Consider the following 19,444-nt stretch of genomic DNA (forward strand, 5'->3'; position numbering starts at 1 on the left):
ATAATTGTGGTAATAATAGTAATAACAGCAGACATTTATTGAGCCCTTACTATGTGCCAGATACTGTTCTAAAGTCTTTATTCACATTTATTACCTCATTTAATCCTCACAACCATTCTAAGAGGCAGACTCTTTTATTTCCATTTTACAGAGGAAGAATCTGAGGCATAGAGACATTAAGTAACTTGCGCAAGGTCACATGGTTGGTAAGTAGCAGAACTGGGATTCCGCTTAGGTGGTTTGGCTCCAGAGCCAGTGATCTTAATCACTATACTAAATCACCCCCCAGGTTGTATAATAGTACAGAATAATATGATTCCCTCATTAACTCTTACTGTATAACTTCTGTGGGCAGGCTTTAATAATTTACAGTTTTTTAAAAAGTTATTCAAGTCACATGTTTCAAATGAATTAAACAGCCTTTTACACTGACAGTTGGATAATTTAGACAGAAAGAACAACCCATGGCCACACAGCACTCTACCCTTTTTTCCTTATTTCCTTATTTCCTTTTTTCCTTACCTGGTCCCAGGGTAGGGCCCTCTCTCAGGTCCCACATGCTTCCTGTCTTTATTCTTGTAGCTTAGTACAAAAGATGTGATTATTATCAGTTCCTCCTGCTCCAAGACTCTGCTGCATGGGTCCCTGATTCTTACCCATCTGTAGCACATACTATTGGAAAAATGGCTCCCATAGACTTACTCAAAACAAGGTTGCCACAAACAACACAGTATCTGTGGAGCACCACAAAGTTAAGTGTAATAAAACGAGGTATGCTTGTATTTTGAGGGCAGTTACTGGTACTGAGTAGTGAGAGGGTTCTAACTGAATCTGGCATTTAAAGTGTAGAGTGGAGTGGATTGAGGAGGATAGAAGAGAAAGAGGCAAGGCCTTCAGAGAAAGCACTTTCAAGGAGTTTTACTCCTGCTGTCCAAGGGACTGTCAAATCCAAAATCATCCAAAGAGAAAGCTAAGGTTTATTATGATTGTCATATTTGATAGGACCCAGACATAAAGTCGAGTGGACCTGTTTGCCCTTCCTCTTTTTTTCTTCCCCTTCGCACTGTAAAACATCACCACCTTTTCTTCAGTGCTATGATAAGAAGTCCTTACAAAAGCAACAAGTCTCCCACTTCAGCTTCTGTTTTTGACCTCATGCTTTCAGGCCTCACATCTAGAGAAACTAAGTGGAAAAAAGGTTGTTTTTTTTTTTGGAGGGGAATAAATTATTTGGCAATTTTCTCAAATATTAATCCCTTTTCTTCCCTAAAGTTCCTCCCCTTCCTACTTCATTTAGGATAGGAGGTGCGTTTCTTTCCCAGAGGTTGAAATGTTTCCTAGGGAAATCTGCCGTATCATGTGATTCTAAACAGTTTAAAGGCACCACATACACTGATTAGGTTTCTCTGAGGAGGAGCCCCAAAGCAGAAATCTCTGGCAAGGATTAGTTCTGGAGGGGTGGTGATGAGCAAATCAGACCAAAGGAGGGGAGCCTTTGAGGGTAATGCATGCATTCCTAGGCCTCAACATTTATGGTACTTGAAAGTGCTTGTATCTAACTGTCTTGCTTTTCTGTTTGGTCTAATTATTAGAATTACTAACATTACAAATGAATGAACATCCCCTTGGGTTCTGACAGGATGGTTCAAAATCTTGCTCCGTCACTTACTGTTTAGTGTCTGTGAGCCTCAGTTTCTTTATCCGTTATTGTGAGGATTAAATGGGTCAGTGTATGTAAGATGCATACCACAGTACTTGACACATGGTGGGCTTTACGTAAATGTTTAGGTCCGTTTTTTCCATTCCTTTTATAGTTAGTTAACTGTGGCAGACCTGAAAAATAATACAAGAAAACTTGGAAAGCTTAGTACTTGAAACATGAGTGTGTATTTTATTTCTAGTGAATTATTTGGTTTTACTGGATAATTATCAGATTTAATTTAGTAGCCTGTATAATATAAGTGGCATGTTGGTGCTGCTTCTAACGAGTAAAGAGCTGTTTCAGGTGTTTTGCATTTTGGTGTATATTAGAGTTAGAGAAACCGAGGAGTCATGTAGTCCAGAGGTTCCCAAACTAGTGGGGCTGCAGAATCACCTGGGGAGCATGTTCAACCTAGATTCTCAAGTCCTGCCCTCAGAGATACTGATTAAATTGATTGGGTTAAAGCTGGAAAATGACATGCAGATGAGTCTGATGCAGCATTTGACTATATCCCTTGTATAGATCAGGAAACTAAGGCCCAGCTCACACAGTGTTAGAACCAGGACTTGGTGTTAATTAACTAAGTTAATTAAGAAACTAGGAAAGTGGTAAAGAATTATTCAACATTTTAATTAATGCACTAGGCTCTGGAGCTTACTAAGACATGGTGCCTGCTCTTAAAGACTGCTAGAGGAGACAAACATAACATAAATACTAGTATGAAGTCAAAAATACTGTTTTAGCAATAACAAACAAAGTTACTTTGGAAGCATGACTGAGGAAGTAGCCGGGGAGAGTCAGGAAGGCGCCTTAGAGGAGGTGGCATTTGATCTGAGCCTTGAAAGGATGAGAAGCCTGCCTGGCAAAGGACAAAGGGAGAGTAACACACAGAAGCGTGGAGTCCTAAAGCATGGTGTGCTTAGAGAAGACAGCATATCCTTTATAGTTGGACCATGGATTGGAGTTGGGGAGATGAGGCTAAAAAAGACAGGCTGGGCTGGACACTGAAGGTCTCTGTGCCAGGAATTTTAATATCACATGTGCAAAGGAGGTTTTTGAGCCTGGGTGACTTGTTTAGATAGAACTTTTGGACAGATAATTACGGCTTTATTCTGGAGGGAGATTTGGAAAGACTGTGACTAGAAGTTGTCATTATTATTGCTTTCTTTTGTTAGCAACTTTTGTAATTTAATGAGCCTAATGATAGCAACCTTTCCCTTATCAGAGATTTAGGTTGTTTTTGTTGTTCTGCATAGTACTCTGTGTATGAGGCTTTTTGCCTCTGTTATTTCTAAGGGTAAGTCTCCAAAAATAGTATTAACAGATCAAAAGATATGATCCACCTAACACCTCAGTATTTTTATTTTTTTACAATAGAGTGTGTTAATTTTCTGCAATACAAGCAGTATAAAAATAGTTTCACTACATTAATAGCATTTGGTGCTGTTTTAAAGTTATGCTAATTTAGTAGTTTGCTTTAATTTCCCTTTTTCTGATTAGCAAGAAGGATTTTTTCGTCTGTGTGTACTAGTATTAACTCTATGTAAATTTCAGTATTAATATTTTAATTACCTTTCTCTTTTCATTTCACAAGTTTTCATATTTCTCAAGTTAAACCGCCAAGTACTTTTTAAAAAGTAAATATTTGAGAAAGCATTATTACTTTTACAAATACATAAACCTTATAATCTCTCAGTCTAAAATAAATTTACTGTTTTTAATATTTGCCTTTCACATGAATATTTCATTAGTGTCTTCAAGCCAGTGTTTTCCTCAGTGGTATCCACTGTTCTACTTTTACTTCTTCTTGTATTAAGAACCAATATCATGCTATTAAACAAGTCAGGCCGGGCATGGTGGAACACACTTCTAATTGCAGCACTTTGGGAGGCTAAGGCGGGAGGATAGCTTGAGGCCAGGAGTTCAAGACCAGCCTGGGCAACATAGCAAGACCTTGTCTACAAAAAAATAAATAAAAATTAGCCAGGCATGGTGGGATGTGCCTAGTTTCTCATGAGGCTTGAGTGGGGAGGATTGCTGAAGCCTAGGAGGTTAAGGCTACAGTGAGTCATGATTGTACCACCATACTCCAGCCTGGGAAACAGAGTGAAACTCTGTCTCTTAAAAATTTATTTTTAAATTTAAAATTTAAGCAAGTCATGAAGTTTGTGGTGTTCTCATTCAGAATTGCTTACCTTGATATTGAACTCGATTACATTTATTTAAAACTAAGGTTAAATTAAAGCTACTTTGACTACATGTTTTAAAATTAAAATGATATCATACATGGTCACTATTGGAAAACCTGATTTACCTGTAAGCTTACAGTGTCCAGACTTTCCTCAAGGTGATCTTTTCTGTAGTTATCAAAAGTAGTTACTGTATTCTTACTGTCATAAGGGATTGAGTTCTGTACTGAGATGGTATAGCTTTATTCTAAGCAATCACAATCTGAATGGAAGCTTTTCTTTCTCAAGGTGATCCAATAAAGCTGTCATTGATTAAGAGGAAAATGCATTTCTTCTCCTTCTTACATATTTTGAGTTTTCTGATTCTAAGTGTCCCCTGCTTCTTGTGTCAGAATTTTGTAAGGGGGCCAAGTGAGGGCAGCATAGGCCTTGAAAAGTACCACATGGTCTAGTCAAAAGCACAAGTCAGGCATATTGGACCTCTCCACTATGGCAGAGTCTGGGTTACTAGCTTGTGGCATGCCTAAGAATTTAAACTCACCTATTCTGCTTAAGTAGCTGGTCTGGGCTGGAAGCATCTGGCCAGTTGCCTGTGGCTACCATTTTGTATCACTGAAAGCGGGGATGTGCTATGCTGGCCGACTTGGGCCAATTAGGAATTTTATTTAAGGCTTGATGTAATTAATTATATAAATTTGACCTGTTAAATTTGAGGAAGGATTGTTTCAAAACACTCAATTTTGTACATTAAAAATAATGAGGCCAGGCACGGTGGCTCGCACCTGTAATCCCAACACTTTGGGAAGCTGAGGTGGGCAGATCACTTGAGGCCAGGAATCTGAGACCATTTTGGACAACATAGTGAAACCCCATCTCTACTAAAAATACAAAAAATTAGCCGGCCATGGTGGTGGGCATCTGTAATCCCAGCTACTTGGGAGGCTAAGGCAGGAGAATCACTTGAACCTGGGAGGCGGAGGTTTGTAGTAAGCCGAGATCACGCCACTGCATTCCAGCCTGGGAGACAGAGACTGTCTTAAAAAAAAAAAAAAAAAAAAAAAAAAAGTCTCCCTACTATACCCTTAGATATATGCCCTTCCATAGATAAACATGGTTAACAATTTCTTATGTAAACTTCCAGAAATTTCCTATGCATATTAAAGCATATCTATATTAAAATATGTATCTTGTCTATCCTTTAACAAAATAGAAATGGGAGCCGTTCTACATATACATACTGTTTTATACCCTGCTTTTTGGACTTACTGTCTTACAGCCATCTTTGTATGCTAGCACATGTAGATGTTCTTCATTCTTTTTAAAAACAATGTTGAGTAATGTTACAGCTCTTTTAGAATTTGTCTAGCAGGCTTTCCGGTTTTTGCGGGAAAGTCCCCCCAAAAAAATATTAAAAAATAAAAAATAAAAACAATATTGAGGATTTTCTAAAATTTTTTTGCTACCTCTAACAATGTTGCAATGTAAATCCTTGTATATACATGCATCTTTGTGTACTTCCTATCTATTGGTTAAATTTCTAGGGATAGAATTGCTGGGTCAAAAAAGTGCTATCACATTATTCCCCAAATGTGTATGCCAATTTAAAAACCAAGAATTTATGAAAAGTACCTAATCTCTAAATTTTGAAGAATGAAATTAGGATTAAAGCTTCCATATGCACTATACATGTCTAAACTACAAAAGATACTCACTACTAATACTGGCCACCCTCATTTGGCTTGCACACATAATATTTTCTTAAAATGGACCCAAAGGGAAAGAAAATCTATCACTTCAGCAAAAGAAATTAGGGCAGTCCCATAGGAGGAAATGCTGATTTTAGGAATTGGTTTAGAATTGGTTTCAAAAATCAGGTGAAATACTTTGCCTCATAATGATTTTATATTTGTAAAATTTAAGAAGCCATGTAAATATAAGCATTTATTTCTCTTTAAGTTTGAGCACGGTATTTTCCTTTTATCCCTTGCAAATTAGGCCTTTTCTTAAATCTCCATATCTCTGCCTCTATCTCCATAGCAACAATGTCCTCTGAAACCCTGATCCAGGTTCTAGGAACGTGCCATCTAACACTGATAGTGTTGGTATGATTAGAATGACTTTTTGTTAGGCAGCTGGATTTTCGATGTTTTTAAAATGATCTGTCTCAACCAGATGCAATAGAAGGGGTGGCCTGTGGATTATGTGTTTGTCTTCTTCCTTTTGTTGCTGGGTCATTTATATTTAATATTTTGTTTTTCTGATAATCTTAATGAATACCTGTGTAATATATTCCACAGATTTCAATGGGACAGATGTTACAAGATTTTGGAAAATTTCTTGGGATGTTTCTTCTTGTTTTGTTTTCTTTCACAATTGGACTGACACAACTGTATGATAAAGGATATACTTCAAAGGAGCAGAAGGACTGTGTAGGCATCTTCTGTGAACAGCAAAGCAATGATACCTTCCATTCGTGAGTATCTTTTAAATGTTTTAGTAAATATATTTGTCTTTTTTTTTTACCATCTTCTATATGAATTAGTATCTATAGAAATGGAACTTCACAGTTTAAGAAATTCCTTAGTAATGTTCATAAACTTTAATAAATACTTATTTTTCATGAATCACTATAGTCATCTTTACATACAGCATCTTAAATAGTGGGTCCAAGTTATTACCTTGTCTTCCCTACTGCAGTCTATCTTAACAGAGGAATTCTTGGCATTTTGTGTGTTCTTAGCATTTTGAGCAATTCTTTGTCATTCCCATGTATTGCAAGATGTTCAGCATCTCTGTCCTTCAGGTATTAAATGTCAGTAGCAACTCTCAGTCATTGTTACAGCCAAAAACGCTCACAGCTTCAACACTGTTTAAGAGGTCATTAGAATTGAGAATCATTAGAACTTCATGAACATTTTTTTCTCTAATGTATCATAAGGATTTGAATAACCTGTTTTGAGGTAAACAAAATTCCTCCCCTCATTTTTAAATAAAACAATGGAGAAGAGTTGTGGAAGGACACATTTGTCATGTTCTTATTATGTGTCAGCTATTCTTTAGTTATTTTGTGTGTCATCTTATGTAAAGAATAAGATTAATGAGTATGTGTCAGTGTACCATTTACTATATACCAGACAATGTTCTAAGTGCTGAGCAAATGAAGTATTAGTAAACAAAACTACCCTGATGAAGCTTACCTTCTAGGGAGGTGATACAGGCAATAAAAAGAGGAGTAAAATATTCAGTATGTTACACAGTGGTCAGGGCTACAAAGACAAATAAAGCATGAGCAAAAGAGTGTCTGTGTGTCAGAGTTCAGTTTTAACTAAGGAGCTAGGGAGTGCCCCAGAAGAGATGACATTCATGTGAGGATCTAAAGCTGGTAAAGGAGCAAGCCATGAAGAACATTTCTGGGGGAAGAGCATTGAGAGAGAGAGAGAACGGCAAAGGCAAGTGTCCAGAGGTAGGAGCATGACTGGTATGTTCAAGAAAAAGCCAGGCAGCCAGTGTGGATGGAATGTGTTGAATCAGAGGGGGAGTTGTAGGAAATGAAGTAAGAAAGGTAATGGGGATCATGTAGGACTTTTTTGCCCTTGTAAGGATTTTGAGTTATTGAGATTGAGAGTTATTTGAAGGTTTTGAGCAGAGGTGTGACAAAATCCAATTAGATATTAACAAATCATATAGGCTGCCTTGTTGAGAACAGACAGAAATGAAGTCAGAAGGGTAATGGGGATCATGTAGGACCTTTTTGCCTTTGTAAGGATTTTGAGTTATTGAGATTGAGAGTCATTTGAAGGTTTTGAGCAGAGGTGTGACAAAATCTAATTAGATGTTAACAAATCATATAGGCTGCCTTGTTGAGAAGAGAGAGAAAGGCAGCAAGGGGTTAAACAGTTATCTTCCTTAGGGTCTCTTTGTTTAAATTTAAAGTAAGGCATATCAGTACTGTGGAAGTCAACATCATTTTTAAATAAGGAATTTTTCATGGATTATCAATGTGTTATTTAAATAATTTTGATATAAACAAATTATTCATTTTTGCTAATTTCTTTAATTGCCTTTTAAACAGAAATGCAATTGTCTTTACAGGTTCATTGGCACCTGCTTTGCTTTGTTCTGGTATATTTTCTCCTTAGCACATGTGGCAATCTTTGTCACAAGATTTAGCTATGGAGAAGAACTGCAGTCCTTTGTGGGAGCTGTCATTGTTGGTACATACAATGTCGTGGTTGTGATTGTGCTTACCAAACTGCTGGTGGCAATGCTTCATAAAAGCTTTCAGTTGATAGCAGTAAGTTCATTCTTTTAAAAACTTTATATTCTCCTCAGACCATACTAAGTGCATACAATAGATAAGATAGCCAAAGATTATAAGATGATAAGAATTGAAAAATAATATTTTAAAATTAAATATAGATTTTTAAAATGTAAGTAATGTATAATAATTGCAAATGTTGAACAGAATTTTTTCTGCAAGGTGTGGAAACATCCCCCATATTTGTGTGTGTATTAATATTCTAGTTTGCTTTTTAATTTGCCTTTTATATAGAATCATGAAGACAAAGAATGGAAGTTTGCTCGAGCAAAGTTATGGCTTAGCTACTTTGATGACAAATGTACGTTACCTCCACCTTTCAACATCATTCCCTCACCAAAGACTATCTGCTATATGATTAGTAGCCTCAGTAAGTGGATTTGCTCTCATACATCAAAAGGCAAGGTCAAACGGCAAAACAGTTTAAAGGTAAGAAATTAGAAGCTTGAATGGCAACATAAAAGTTTTAACAATTCCTAATCTCAGATATTTCTTAAAGCGTAAGTATGCAAGTTCCCTAAGGGCTGTGACTGTCTGACTTTTTTTCACTGCTATATACCCTAATGTACGGCATCGCATCCAACATAAAGTAAGGATTCAATAAATACTATTGAGAGTGAGAGGGCTGGGTGCGGTGGCTCACGCTTGTAATCCCAGCACATTGGGAGGCTGAGGCAAGCACATCATCACTTGAGGTCAGGAGTTTGAGACCAGCCTGGTGAAACCCCATCTCTACTAAAAACACAAAAACTAGCTGAGTGTGGTGGCACATGCCTGTAGTCCCAGCTACTCAGGAGGCTGAGGCAGGAGAATCGCTTGAACCCAGGAGGTGGAGGTTGCAGTGAGCCAGGATCACGCTACTGCACTCCAGCTTGGGTGACAGAGCGAGACTCCACCTCAAAACAAACAAACAAACAAATACACACACACACACACACACACACACACACAATTATTAAGAATGGGAGATAGTACCGAGATTTTTTTTTTTTACTTTTCAGATTCCTCCAATATATAAAATTTCATCTCATAGTTTTAAAACATGGGAAATATTCGAAATACCTATTCTGTCACTGTAGCTAAAGAATGACTACTAGAATCAGCTCATATTTTTCTGGTTCTTCTTCAAAGTTATTCAATACATCAATAATTCAATATATGTTACTATAAACCAGGGGTTAGGACATTTTTTCTGTAAAGGTCCAGATAGTAAATACTTTACACTTTTCAGGCTGAGACAAAATCAGAGATATTGTAAGCAGTGATACAATAAGAGAGAAAACAAATTTTCACAAAACTTTTATTGATAAAAGTCAAAATATAACAATAACAGTAATAATTTTTTAAATACAGGTCTACTAGTGAAAAGAATGGAATTCCTTTTGGGAGGGGGTAAAATTTCACTTAACTAGAGTTTAAAATTAGTGTTATTATCAATTGATGATAAATGTTCATCTGTAAAATCTATTCTTAGCTCACAGGCTGTAAAGTCAGGATATGGGCCATATTTGGCTTGTGGGTTGTAGTTTGCCAATCCCTGCTATAAACTAAGGATTCCTAAGACTAATTTTTTTCAATCAAGATAAGCATAAAATTAAATTCATTAAACAAATATGCAGGCTATATTTGTTTTAAACAAGTGTTGAATATTATACCATGTAGTAGAAAAACTATAGTCTAATAAAGCATTTAAAGATGTGTTTGTGTCTGTGAATATATTTTTGAACTCTACCTCATTTAAATATCGTTTCTGCATATCCTTAGTATCATATTGTTGTTTTGAAGGAATGGAGAAATTTGAAACAGAAGAGAGATGAAAACTATCAAAAAGTGATGTGCTGCCTAGTGCATCGTTACTTGACTTCCATGAGACAGAAGATGCAAAGTACAGATCAGGCAACTGTGGAAAATCTAAACGAACTGCGCCAAGATCTGTCAAAATTCCGAAATGAAATAAGGGATTTACTTGGCTTTCGGACTTCTAAATATGCCATGTTTTATCCAAGAAATTAGCCATTTTCTAAATCATGGAGCGAATAATTTTCAATAACAGATCCAAAAGACTATATTGCATAACTTGCAATGAAATTAATGAGATATATATTGAAATAAAGAATTATGTAAAAGCCATTCTTTAAAATATTTATAGCATAAATATATGTTATGTAAAGTGTGTATATAGAATTAGTTTTTTAAACCTTCTGTTAGTGGCTTTTTGCAGAAGCAAAACAGATTAAGTAGATAGATAGATTTTGTTAGCATGCTGCTTGGTTTTCTTACTTAGTGCTTTAAAATGTTTTCTTTTTATGTTTAAGAGGGGCAGTTATAAATGGACACATTGCCCAGAATGTTTTGTAAAATGAAGACCAGCAAATGTAGGCTGATCTCCTTCACAGGATACACTTGAAATATAGAAGTTATGTTTTAAATATCTCTGTTTTAGGAGTTCACATATAGTTCAGTATTTATTGTTTAGGAGTATAATTTTATTTTATCTAAAATAATAGTCTATTTTTTCTTTTGTATTTTGTTATAATCTTAAGCAACAAAGAAAAAACCCTAATATTTGAATCTATTTATGTCTTTCAATTTAAATTCACTTCAGTTTTTGTTATTGTAATATATTTACTTTTACATGGTTATAATCACTTTATATTTTTAATGTTTTTTCACTTAATATTTTATATATACATTTCCATGTATTGATGTAGTTAGTCCACATTTAAATTTTTATAGAATTATATAGTTTTTGAAAAATACAGTCAGTAGATGTTTTATTTTTTAGCTATTCAGTTATGTTTATAAGTTTGCATAGCTACTTCTCGACATTTGGTTTAATTTTTTTGTATCATAATAGTCCTTTTTTTTTTCAAGTTGGAGTGAATGTTTTTAGTTTTAAGATAGGAGACACTTTTTTATCACATGTAGTCACAACCTGTTTTGTTTTTGTAAAACATAGGAAGTCTCTTTAATGCAATGATTTGTTTTATATTTGGACTAAGGTTCTTGAGCTTATCTCCCAAGGTACTTTCCATAATTTAACACAGCTTCTATAAAAGTGACTTCATGCTTACTTGTGGATCATTCTTGCTGCTTAAGATGAAAAGCATTGGTTTTTTAAAATTAGAGAATAAAATATGTATTTAAATTTTTGGTGTGTTCACATAAAGGGATGTAGCTAAAATGTTTTCATAGGCTATTATATATTCTCGCAGCATTTCCAGTTAAGAGGATATTAGGTATATAATTCTCTTCTTAACTGAATGTCAGATGGTCTTACGCCACAGGGTGCAGGTAACCCTTGGTCTGTAAGCACCACCGATCCAGGGATCATTGTCTAAATAGGTTACTATTATGTTTCATCTTGCTTTTGCATTTTTATTTTTTAATTTCCAAATTTTAAGTGTTCCCTCTTTGGGGCAAATTCTTATAAAAATGTTTATTGTAAAGTTATATATTTTGTCTACGATGGGATTATGCACTTCCCAATTGGGATTTTACATCTGGATTTTTAGTCATTCTAAAAAATACCTAATTATTAAAACATTTATAGAGTGCCTACTGTATGCATGAGTTGAGTTGCTTCTGAGGTACATTTTGAATGACAGCATATTGTAAGAAAAAAGGTGAATAAAATTTGACATTAGATTATAAATGGAGTCTGTTCATTGTATTACCAGTTTTAAAAAGTTGAGATATACAGTAGTCCCCCTTTATCTGCAGTTTCACTTCCCATGGTTTCAGTTACCCACAGTCAATCATAATCTAAAAATATTGAATGAAAAATTCCAGAAATAATTCTTGAAGTTTTTTTTTGTTTATTTTTTAGAGACAGAGTGTCTCTTTGCCCAGGCTCACTCTGCAGTGGCATGATCATAGCTCACTGCAGCCTCGAACTCCTGGGCTCAAGCAATCCTCCTGCCTCAGCCTCCCAAATTGCTGGGATTACAAGTGTTAGCCTCCATGCTCAGACAATTCTTAAGTTCTAAGTTGTTCACTGTTCTGAGTCACATGATGAAATCTCATGCCATCCTGCCTGGGCGTGAATCATCCCTTTGTTCAGCATATTCACACAGTATACACTATCCACCACTTAATCACTTAGCATCATTCTCTGTTATCAGATTGACAGTCATGGCATCCCACTGCTTGTGTAACCCTTGCTTTATGTGTAACCCTAATTTTACTTTATAATGGCCCCAAAGTGCAAGAGTTGTGATGCAGGCAATTCAAATACGCCAAAGAGAAGCTGTAGCCTGCTTCCTTTAAGTGCAAAGGTGAAAGCTCTTGACTTAAGGAACCTCAGGAAAGAGAAAAAAATGTATCTGTGGTAACATCTACAGTAAGAACGAATCTTTTGTCTGGGAAATTGTGAAAAAGAAAAAAAACTGTGCTAATTTTGCTGTTACACCTGAAACTGCAAAAGTTACAGCCACAGTGTGGGAAGTGCTTAGTTAAGATGGAAAAGGCGTTAAATTTGTGGGTGGACAGTATGAACAGAAACGTGTTCCAGTTGACGGCAGTTGGGCTCAGTAGTATCTGTGGTTTCAGGCATCCACTGGGGTGTTGGAACATATCACCTGTGGATAAGGGGGGACTACTCTACCATGTTTTGAAATAATCTGTCAAAGACCTGTATGTGAACATTTATAGAAGCTATATTCATGGTGTCAAACTGAAAACAACCAAATGTCCATTAACTAGTGACTGGATCAGCAAATTGTAAATCCATACAATGACAATTTATTCAGCAGTAAAAAGGAATTGTATCAGTCACAATCAGAGAAACAGAGCTACTAGGATATTTGCAGGCACACATGTATGTGTGTGTATAGTGATTTGTTTACAGGGATCTGACATTACACAACTGTTGGAGTTGGTAAGCAGTCTCTGTAAGTCCCTGTTTTTTTATCTAATGCTGGAGCAGAGCTGGAAGTCCACAGGGTAGGCAGGCGGGAAGAAAAGATGGATGTCAAGTGGGAGAGATCAGGGACAAGCTAGAACCCATGAAGACAGACCGAGTCCCATGTGACTCCTCACATCTCCAACCTTATGATGTGGTACCCTGTTGGAGAAGTGTTGCCCTTTGCCACTTGCTTTTCCAAGTACGTTACTAAACACTCACTTGGCCCAGGAATCAAGAGAAGCTGAAGCAGGATCCAAGGAAAGGTGGGTCAACTGTAGGCCTGGCTGCTGCCCCACATTAGCAAAGTGACTAGCAGATAAGTTACAGCACGTGTGAGCTGCAGAAGTGCCTGCATCAAGAACAAAACGGCTGCTGCTTCACTTCTGCTCTCCAGTCTTGCACTAAAATGTCTCTTGTAACTGGAAGCATACAAGAAAGGGAATTTTGGGAAACATAATTAGGCCTAGCCAAGTTGATACATTATAAAGCCACCACAGGAACAAACTGCTGATATATGCAATAGCATGGATGGATTTTAAAAGTAAGTGAAAGAAGCCAGTCACAAAAGGCTACAATACTGTATGGTTCCATTTAGATGACATTCTAGAAAAGACAAAACTATAGGAACTGAAATCAGATCATTGAGTACCAGGGTCTAGTGGTCTAGGAGACAACTAACTGCACAGCTCATCAAACTGTATGCTTAAAAAGAGTGAATTTTAATGTATAGAAATTATGCCTTAATAACCCAGACAAAAAATCTGAAATACAATGCTACAACATACTAAAATAAATAAGAAAATAACAGTGGAATCTTAAAATTCATTACCACTGCCAAAGAAAGCAGTGCTTGCATCTGCAAGTTGATAGCCCATCACTCACACAGCACAGTGGGGTACAGTAATAAATGCCAAGGTGAATAACTTCGTATTACTTTTTCAAAATTATTTTTTCTATCTAGGTTCTATGATTTTTCATTTAAATTTTGGAATCTATCAATTTCTTAAAAAATAAACTTGGGATTTTTATTGGAATTGCATTGAAACTAGAGACCACTTTGGGAAGAATTGACATCTTTACAGTATTGTCTAAACTATCAACATGACATAGCTTCTCATTTATTTAAGTCTTCCTTAATTTCCCTTAGCAATGTTTTATAGTTTTTAGCATTGAAATATAATAGCATTATATATTAATAACTAAAAAAACAGAATGAGATTCTACTCACATGCAATCCCAATGAAGACCAGTTTGCTTATCATTTAGTAATGTGTTCAGATTTCAAAGCTTAACATCTTTCCTTAAAGTAACTACAGGTTGTTGTTATTAATTGTTTGAAGGATACAAATCAACTGCTAATCATTGACAGTCTTTCTTAAAAAATGATAAAAATGGAAGTGCTCTTAATCTTATTAATAAATACTTATTATCTCTTTTCTACCTGATAAAGAAAACTTTCTTTGATTCCTTAGACTTCAAAATTTTTGTTTTCCTCAGAAAACACATGTATAAAATACCAAATAAATTGAGGATATAGATCCTGAGAGTAAACCAGCTGGGTCTAGTTATTCAGATTACACTAAGAAACTAGTAATAGTATCAGGGATAATCACTGCTCTGAATTTCTCATTTGTAAGTTAATTTATTAGTTTTCTGGCATCACGGCCCCATTCATAAACAACCTGTGTTTCTGGAGGATATACTTAGAAGAATTTCCCATTACAGTGCTTCTCTTCATTTGATAATTTCACATTGTTTTTTCCTATTCTGCTCTCCCTACCCCCAGACTGAAATAAATGCTTCAGATATGCAACACATAAATTAGGAAAATTTTTATATACTAGTTGATGCTTTAAAAATAACCATCTTCTGTAATCACTTTGGGAGGCTGAGGCGGGTGGATCACAAGGTCAGGAGATCGAGACCATCCTGGCTAACACAGTGAAACGCCATCTCTACTAAAAATACAAAAAAATTAGCCGGGCATGGTGGGGGGGGCCTGTAGTACCAGCTACTCGGGAGGCTGGGGCAGGAGAATGGCATGAACCCGGAAGGCGGAGCTTACAGTGAGTCGCGATCACGCCACTGCACTCCAGCCTGGGCGATGAAGCGAGACTGTCTCAAAAAAACAAAAAAAACAAAAAAAACCATCTTTAAGAGACATGATTTCTGATATAAATTAAATTATAGTAATAAAAGAGGCAAAACAGCAGGTTTGTATAGGAGGTAAATGTATGTTTAAAAAAAAAAACAAAAAACAAAAACTACTATCCCAGCCAATCCAATATGTGACAGGTAAGTTCCTTTTTCTTCATCCTGCTACCAAGAATCTGGAAAATTCTCTCTCTCTCCCTCTCTCTCCCCACTAGAAAGGTTATTTAATTCATCCTTCAATTTTAGGCAAATTTATTATTATTGAAAGATAAAATGGGCCGGGCGTGGTGGCTCACGCCTGTAATCCCAGCACTTTGGGAGGCCAAAGTGGGTGGATCACCTGAGGTCGGCAGTTGGAGACCAGCATGACCAACATGGAGAAACCCTGTCTCTACTACAAATACAAAACTAGCCTGGCGTGGTGGTGGCACATGCCTGTAATCCCAGCTACTCCGGAGGCTGAGGCAGGAGAATAGCTTGAACCTGGGAGGTGGAGGTTGTGGTGAGCCGAGATTGCGCCATTGCACTCCAGCCTGGGCAACGAGAGTGAAACTCCGTCTCAAAAAAAAAAAAAAAAAGAGATAAAATGATTGAGTGCTGTTTTAAAAATTTTAAGGAGGAAAATGCACAAGCTACCTCAGTAACTCATTCAGAAATTGAATTAATTCTGTGAGGTAATTCAGCTTCTCATTTTAAAATTCATTTCCTCCAATTTTATTTCAATGGAAAAAGCAATCACAATATTTTCTGTGTTTGCTTGAATGCAGATGTTTTCTTCTCCCATCCACCCCCACTGACCCCAGTGACAGAGTCTCACAATATTTTCCAGGCTGGAAGTACAGTGGCTATTAACAGGTGCCATGATAGCACACTACAGCCTCCAACTCCTGGGCTAAAGAGAACCTCCTACCTCAGCCTCCCAAGTAGCTGGGACTACAGGAGTGTGCTACCACACCCAGCCTCTTTCTTTTGAAAGCTGTAAAACAAGACCAGGCACAAGAAGGAACAGTTCTCTCATTCTCTTTTGTATCCTCACTCTAAGTATGGTATTAATGTTGAATGGCACAAAGTTATCGAATAAAAATTTAGCCATTATCTGTTAGTGTAAATATTCTAGGAATGACATCTAGTTTATTAAATACTCTTAACAATTGTGTGCTCCAGATCCTATTTTCTCAAACTAGATTAAAAGAAAACTTAGATTCCCTACTTCAACCTTCTAATTTAATATACAGGAAAACTAGCATTTTGAGTAATTTGTCCAAGTGCATATACTGACTGGAGATACTGAATTCAATTGATTTTTCCTATCAGTCAATATATATCCAAAAGCTTTCCATTTTTGAATTAGCTTCTCATTGTAGGTTCATCTTGGTCAGCAAACAGAACTTAAGTTCCTACTTTTCTAAATAACTAATTTGTTAAAAACTTTTATGACGAGGGTCAAGCAGAGACCAGCAAGATGAGCAAGAGTTGGAGGAAAAGGATGGACAGGTAGGTAGTGAACATCATAGGAAAGGGGGAGTTAGCCTCAGAAAGTAACAGCCAGACCAGAAGGGACCAGAGTGTTTAAAGCACACAGACTGGTGAATTTTATTTCTGTGCCACTTTCTATCCTAATCAATTTGAATATTCAGCCAGGCGCAGTGGCTCATGCCTGTAATCTCAGCACTTTAGGAGGCCAAGGAGGGTGGATCACCTGAGGTCAGGAGTTTGAGACCAGCCTGGTCAACATAGTGAAACATTAGCTGGGCATGGTGGTGTGCGGCTGTAATCCCAGCTACTCAGGAGGCTGAGGCAGGAGAATAGTTTGAACCTGGGAGGCAGAGGTTGCAGTGAGCCAAAATCACGCCACTGCACTCCAGCCTGGTCAACAGGGTGAAACTCCATCTCAAAAAAAAAAAAAAAAGTACATATTCAAGGATCCAGAAACCACTTAAGACCATAAGGGATCTCAGAAAGCATCCAATTCAACTTCATGTTACAGATAAGGAAACTAAAGTTCTCCCATTGCCACACTGTGAATGAGAATCCAAGTCTTTTTCCTTTTCACCCGGGAGGCCCTTAACTGCATTATGTTACTATTAATATCAGTTTTTTTGTGAGATGAATTAATCAGATGTATGAAGTCTTACTTTCAGCTTGTAAATTTTCTTCATAGGTTTCTATACTTAAAAGCTTTATCTAGTTGAAATCTAACCCAATCTTAGTATTAGAATGCTACAGGGACATCATTCAGGCAAAGATGTTTCATTTATATCTAATCAAATTTTAGCCTTTTAAACTCAATTGTTGACTTTGTTTTTAAAAGGGAGAAGCAAATGACAAAAAAATCAAAACCAGGATTTTTAATAATAACTTTAGAATACTTCAGAACAAATTTTTATGTATATCCCAGAGCTACTCACCCAGAACAACCGATTCCATGCATCCATGGGCAATCCCACACTTGTACATCCAGAGAGCCTTTGTCAAAAAGAGGCTATTCGTGGCCCAGTGCTGTGGCTCACGCCTATAATCCCAGCACTTTGGGAGGCCAAGGCAGATGGATCACCTGAGGTCAGGAGTTCCAAATCAGCCTGGCCAACATGGCAAAACCCCATCTCTACTAAAAATACAAAAATTAGCTGGGTGTGGTGGCGGGCACCTGTAATCCCAGCTACTTAGGAGGCTAAGGCAGAAGAATCGCTTGAACCCGAAGGGTGGAGGTTGCAATGAGCCAAGATTGTGCCACTTCACTCCACCCTGGGCAAAAGAGGGAAATTTCATCTCCAAGTGGGGGAAAAAAGAGGCTTTTTGTGCGCAGGGTCCTTAATTCAAGGCTCTTAATTATAAAAGGAAAAAATATTCAATGTTTTGTCCTTAGACTAGGGCTTATTTACACACCTAAGAGATAAGCATGGAAAATTTTCTATTCAAATCAGCTGCAGGTTACCTTGGGTTTTCTATCTGGATAAGCATAACATATCTCTACTATAATAGTCTTGTTTCTCCCTTTCCAATCCTAATATCATGTATTTCATTTTCTTGCCTTACCACGCTGTCTAGATCCCTCAGTACAATTTCTAATAGATATGACAATTTCAGGCATTCATGTCTTACCACTGATCTTAACAGAAATGCTTTCAATGTTTCACCACTAAGTATGAGCTTTGCCGCAGATTTTCTTGTCAACTTAAGGACATTTCTTTCTATTCATAGTTTTCTCAGGGTTAATTTTTTGTCAGGAATAAATATTGAATTAGATTAAATGCTTTTTCTGCATTATTAAAATCAAATGAATGTTCTCCATCTATTGTGAATAGGGCTCAACAGTACCTTTCCCCATTCTGTTAAGAATTTGACCTTTAACTGTAGTTTAGGTTACCTAGTAGTCCGATAATACAGTATGTCAGCTATGTTGCTAGGCATACTTGCTTATGGTAAAAATGAGCCCTGATAGGTAAACTGCTTCTGGATTGGGAGGAACGATCCTTGAACTACGAATACCTGATGGGGAGACATCAGCTGCGCTTTCCTGAGTGCCTAACTCTTAGAACTAGGCACGTCATCTGTGAGGAGTCAGGAAGCTGTGCTTAAAGAGTTGTAAGAGATACTGGCTTCTGTGGAGATGTGACCTTTCAGCTGGTGTGTCTACACCCACTTGTGTTCACCTGACTGAATCTTTTTTTTCTCCTTGATTCTGAGACATCATCTAGGGAGGCGAAAGAAAACAGCTGATGTTTGGCTGTGTAAATTTCTGCCAGACTGCTACAAGGATTCTCACAGAAAAAGAAATTCTGACACTGTCCTGCTGTTAAACTCTCATCCCTGTGCTATATCCTTCTTAGGACATTAGTACCAAGAAAGATCCGTGGTGTTTTTAAGAGCCTGAATGTTTCATTGCACCTCAGTCTCCCTAGTTAGTATTGCAGATCTATTTATTCTGTAAAGTATGTTCGTTGATTTTCTAATGTTAAATCAACCATGCATCCCTGGGATAAAGCCAACTTGATCATGATCTGTTTTGTTTGCTGAATTTTGTTTGACAATGTTTTGTTTAGAGTTTTTGCACCTGTGTTCATTGGTGGAAGCAAGCAGACTGGAGATTTTCCTGGTTCCTACTGTCTCTAAAGTTTTGTATTAAGATTATATTAATCTCATAAAAAGAATTGCTGAGTGTTCCTTCTTTATGC

General features: G+C 36.8%; 1 protein-coding gene and 1 non-coding gene across 5 annotated transcripts in view; both read left to right on the top strand.

Annotated features, from left to right (window-relative positions):
• Positions 1 to 11,864, top strand: part of TRPC1 (transient receptor potential cation channel subfamily C member 1) — an 83,941-nt gene extending 72,077 nt beyond the window's left edge. For all 4 annotated transcript variants that reach the window (XM_004037789.5, XM_004037788.5, XM_055383155.2 and 1 more), the window contains 4 exons: positions 6,189 to 6,364; positions 7,984 to 8,185; positions 8,444 to 8,638; positions 9,995 to 11,864. In XM_004037789.5, the coding sequence (XP_004037837.1) occupies positions 6,189 to 6,364; positions 7,984 to 8,185; positions 8,444 to 8,638; positions 9,995 to 10,222 (801 nt within the window). In that variant the 3' untranslated portion in view covers positions 10,223 to 11,864. The remainder of the gene's footprint in view (positions 1 to 6,188; positions 6,365 to 7,983; positions 8,186 to 8,443; positions 8,639 to 9,994) is intronic.
• Positions 5,227 to 5,288, top strand: LOC115934161 (U7 small nuclear RNA). Its single transcript, XR_004069990.1, has one exon. It is a non-coding gene; the product is annotated as a U7 small nuclear RNA (small nuclear RNA).
• Positions 11,865 to 19,444: the final 7,580 nt, after the last annotated feature.

This window comes from Gorilla gorilla, chromosome 2, assembly GCF_029281585.2.
Source record: "Gorilla gorilla gorilla isolate KB3781 chromosome 2, NHGRI_mGorGor1-v2.1_pri, whole genome shotgun sequence".
NCBI classification, from domain to species: Eukaryota; Metazoa; Chordata; class Mammalia; order Primates; family Hominidae; genus Gorilla; species Gorilla gorilla.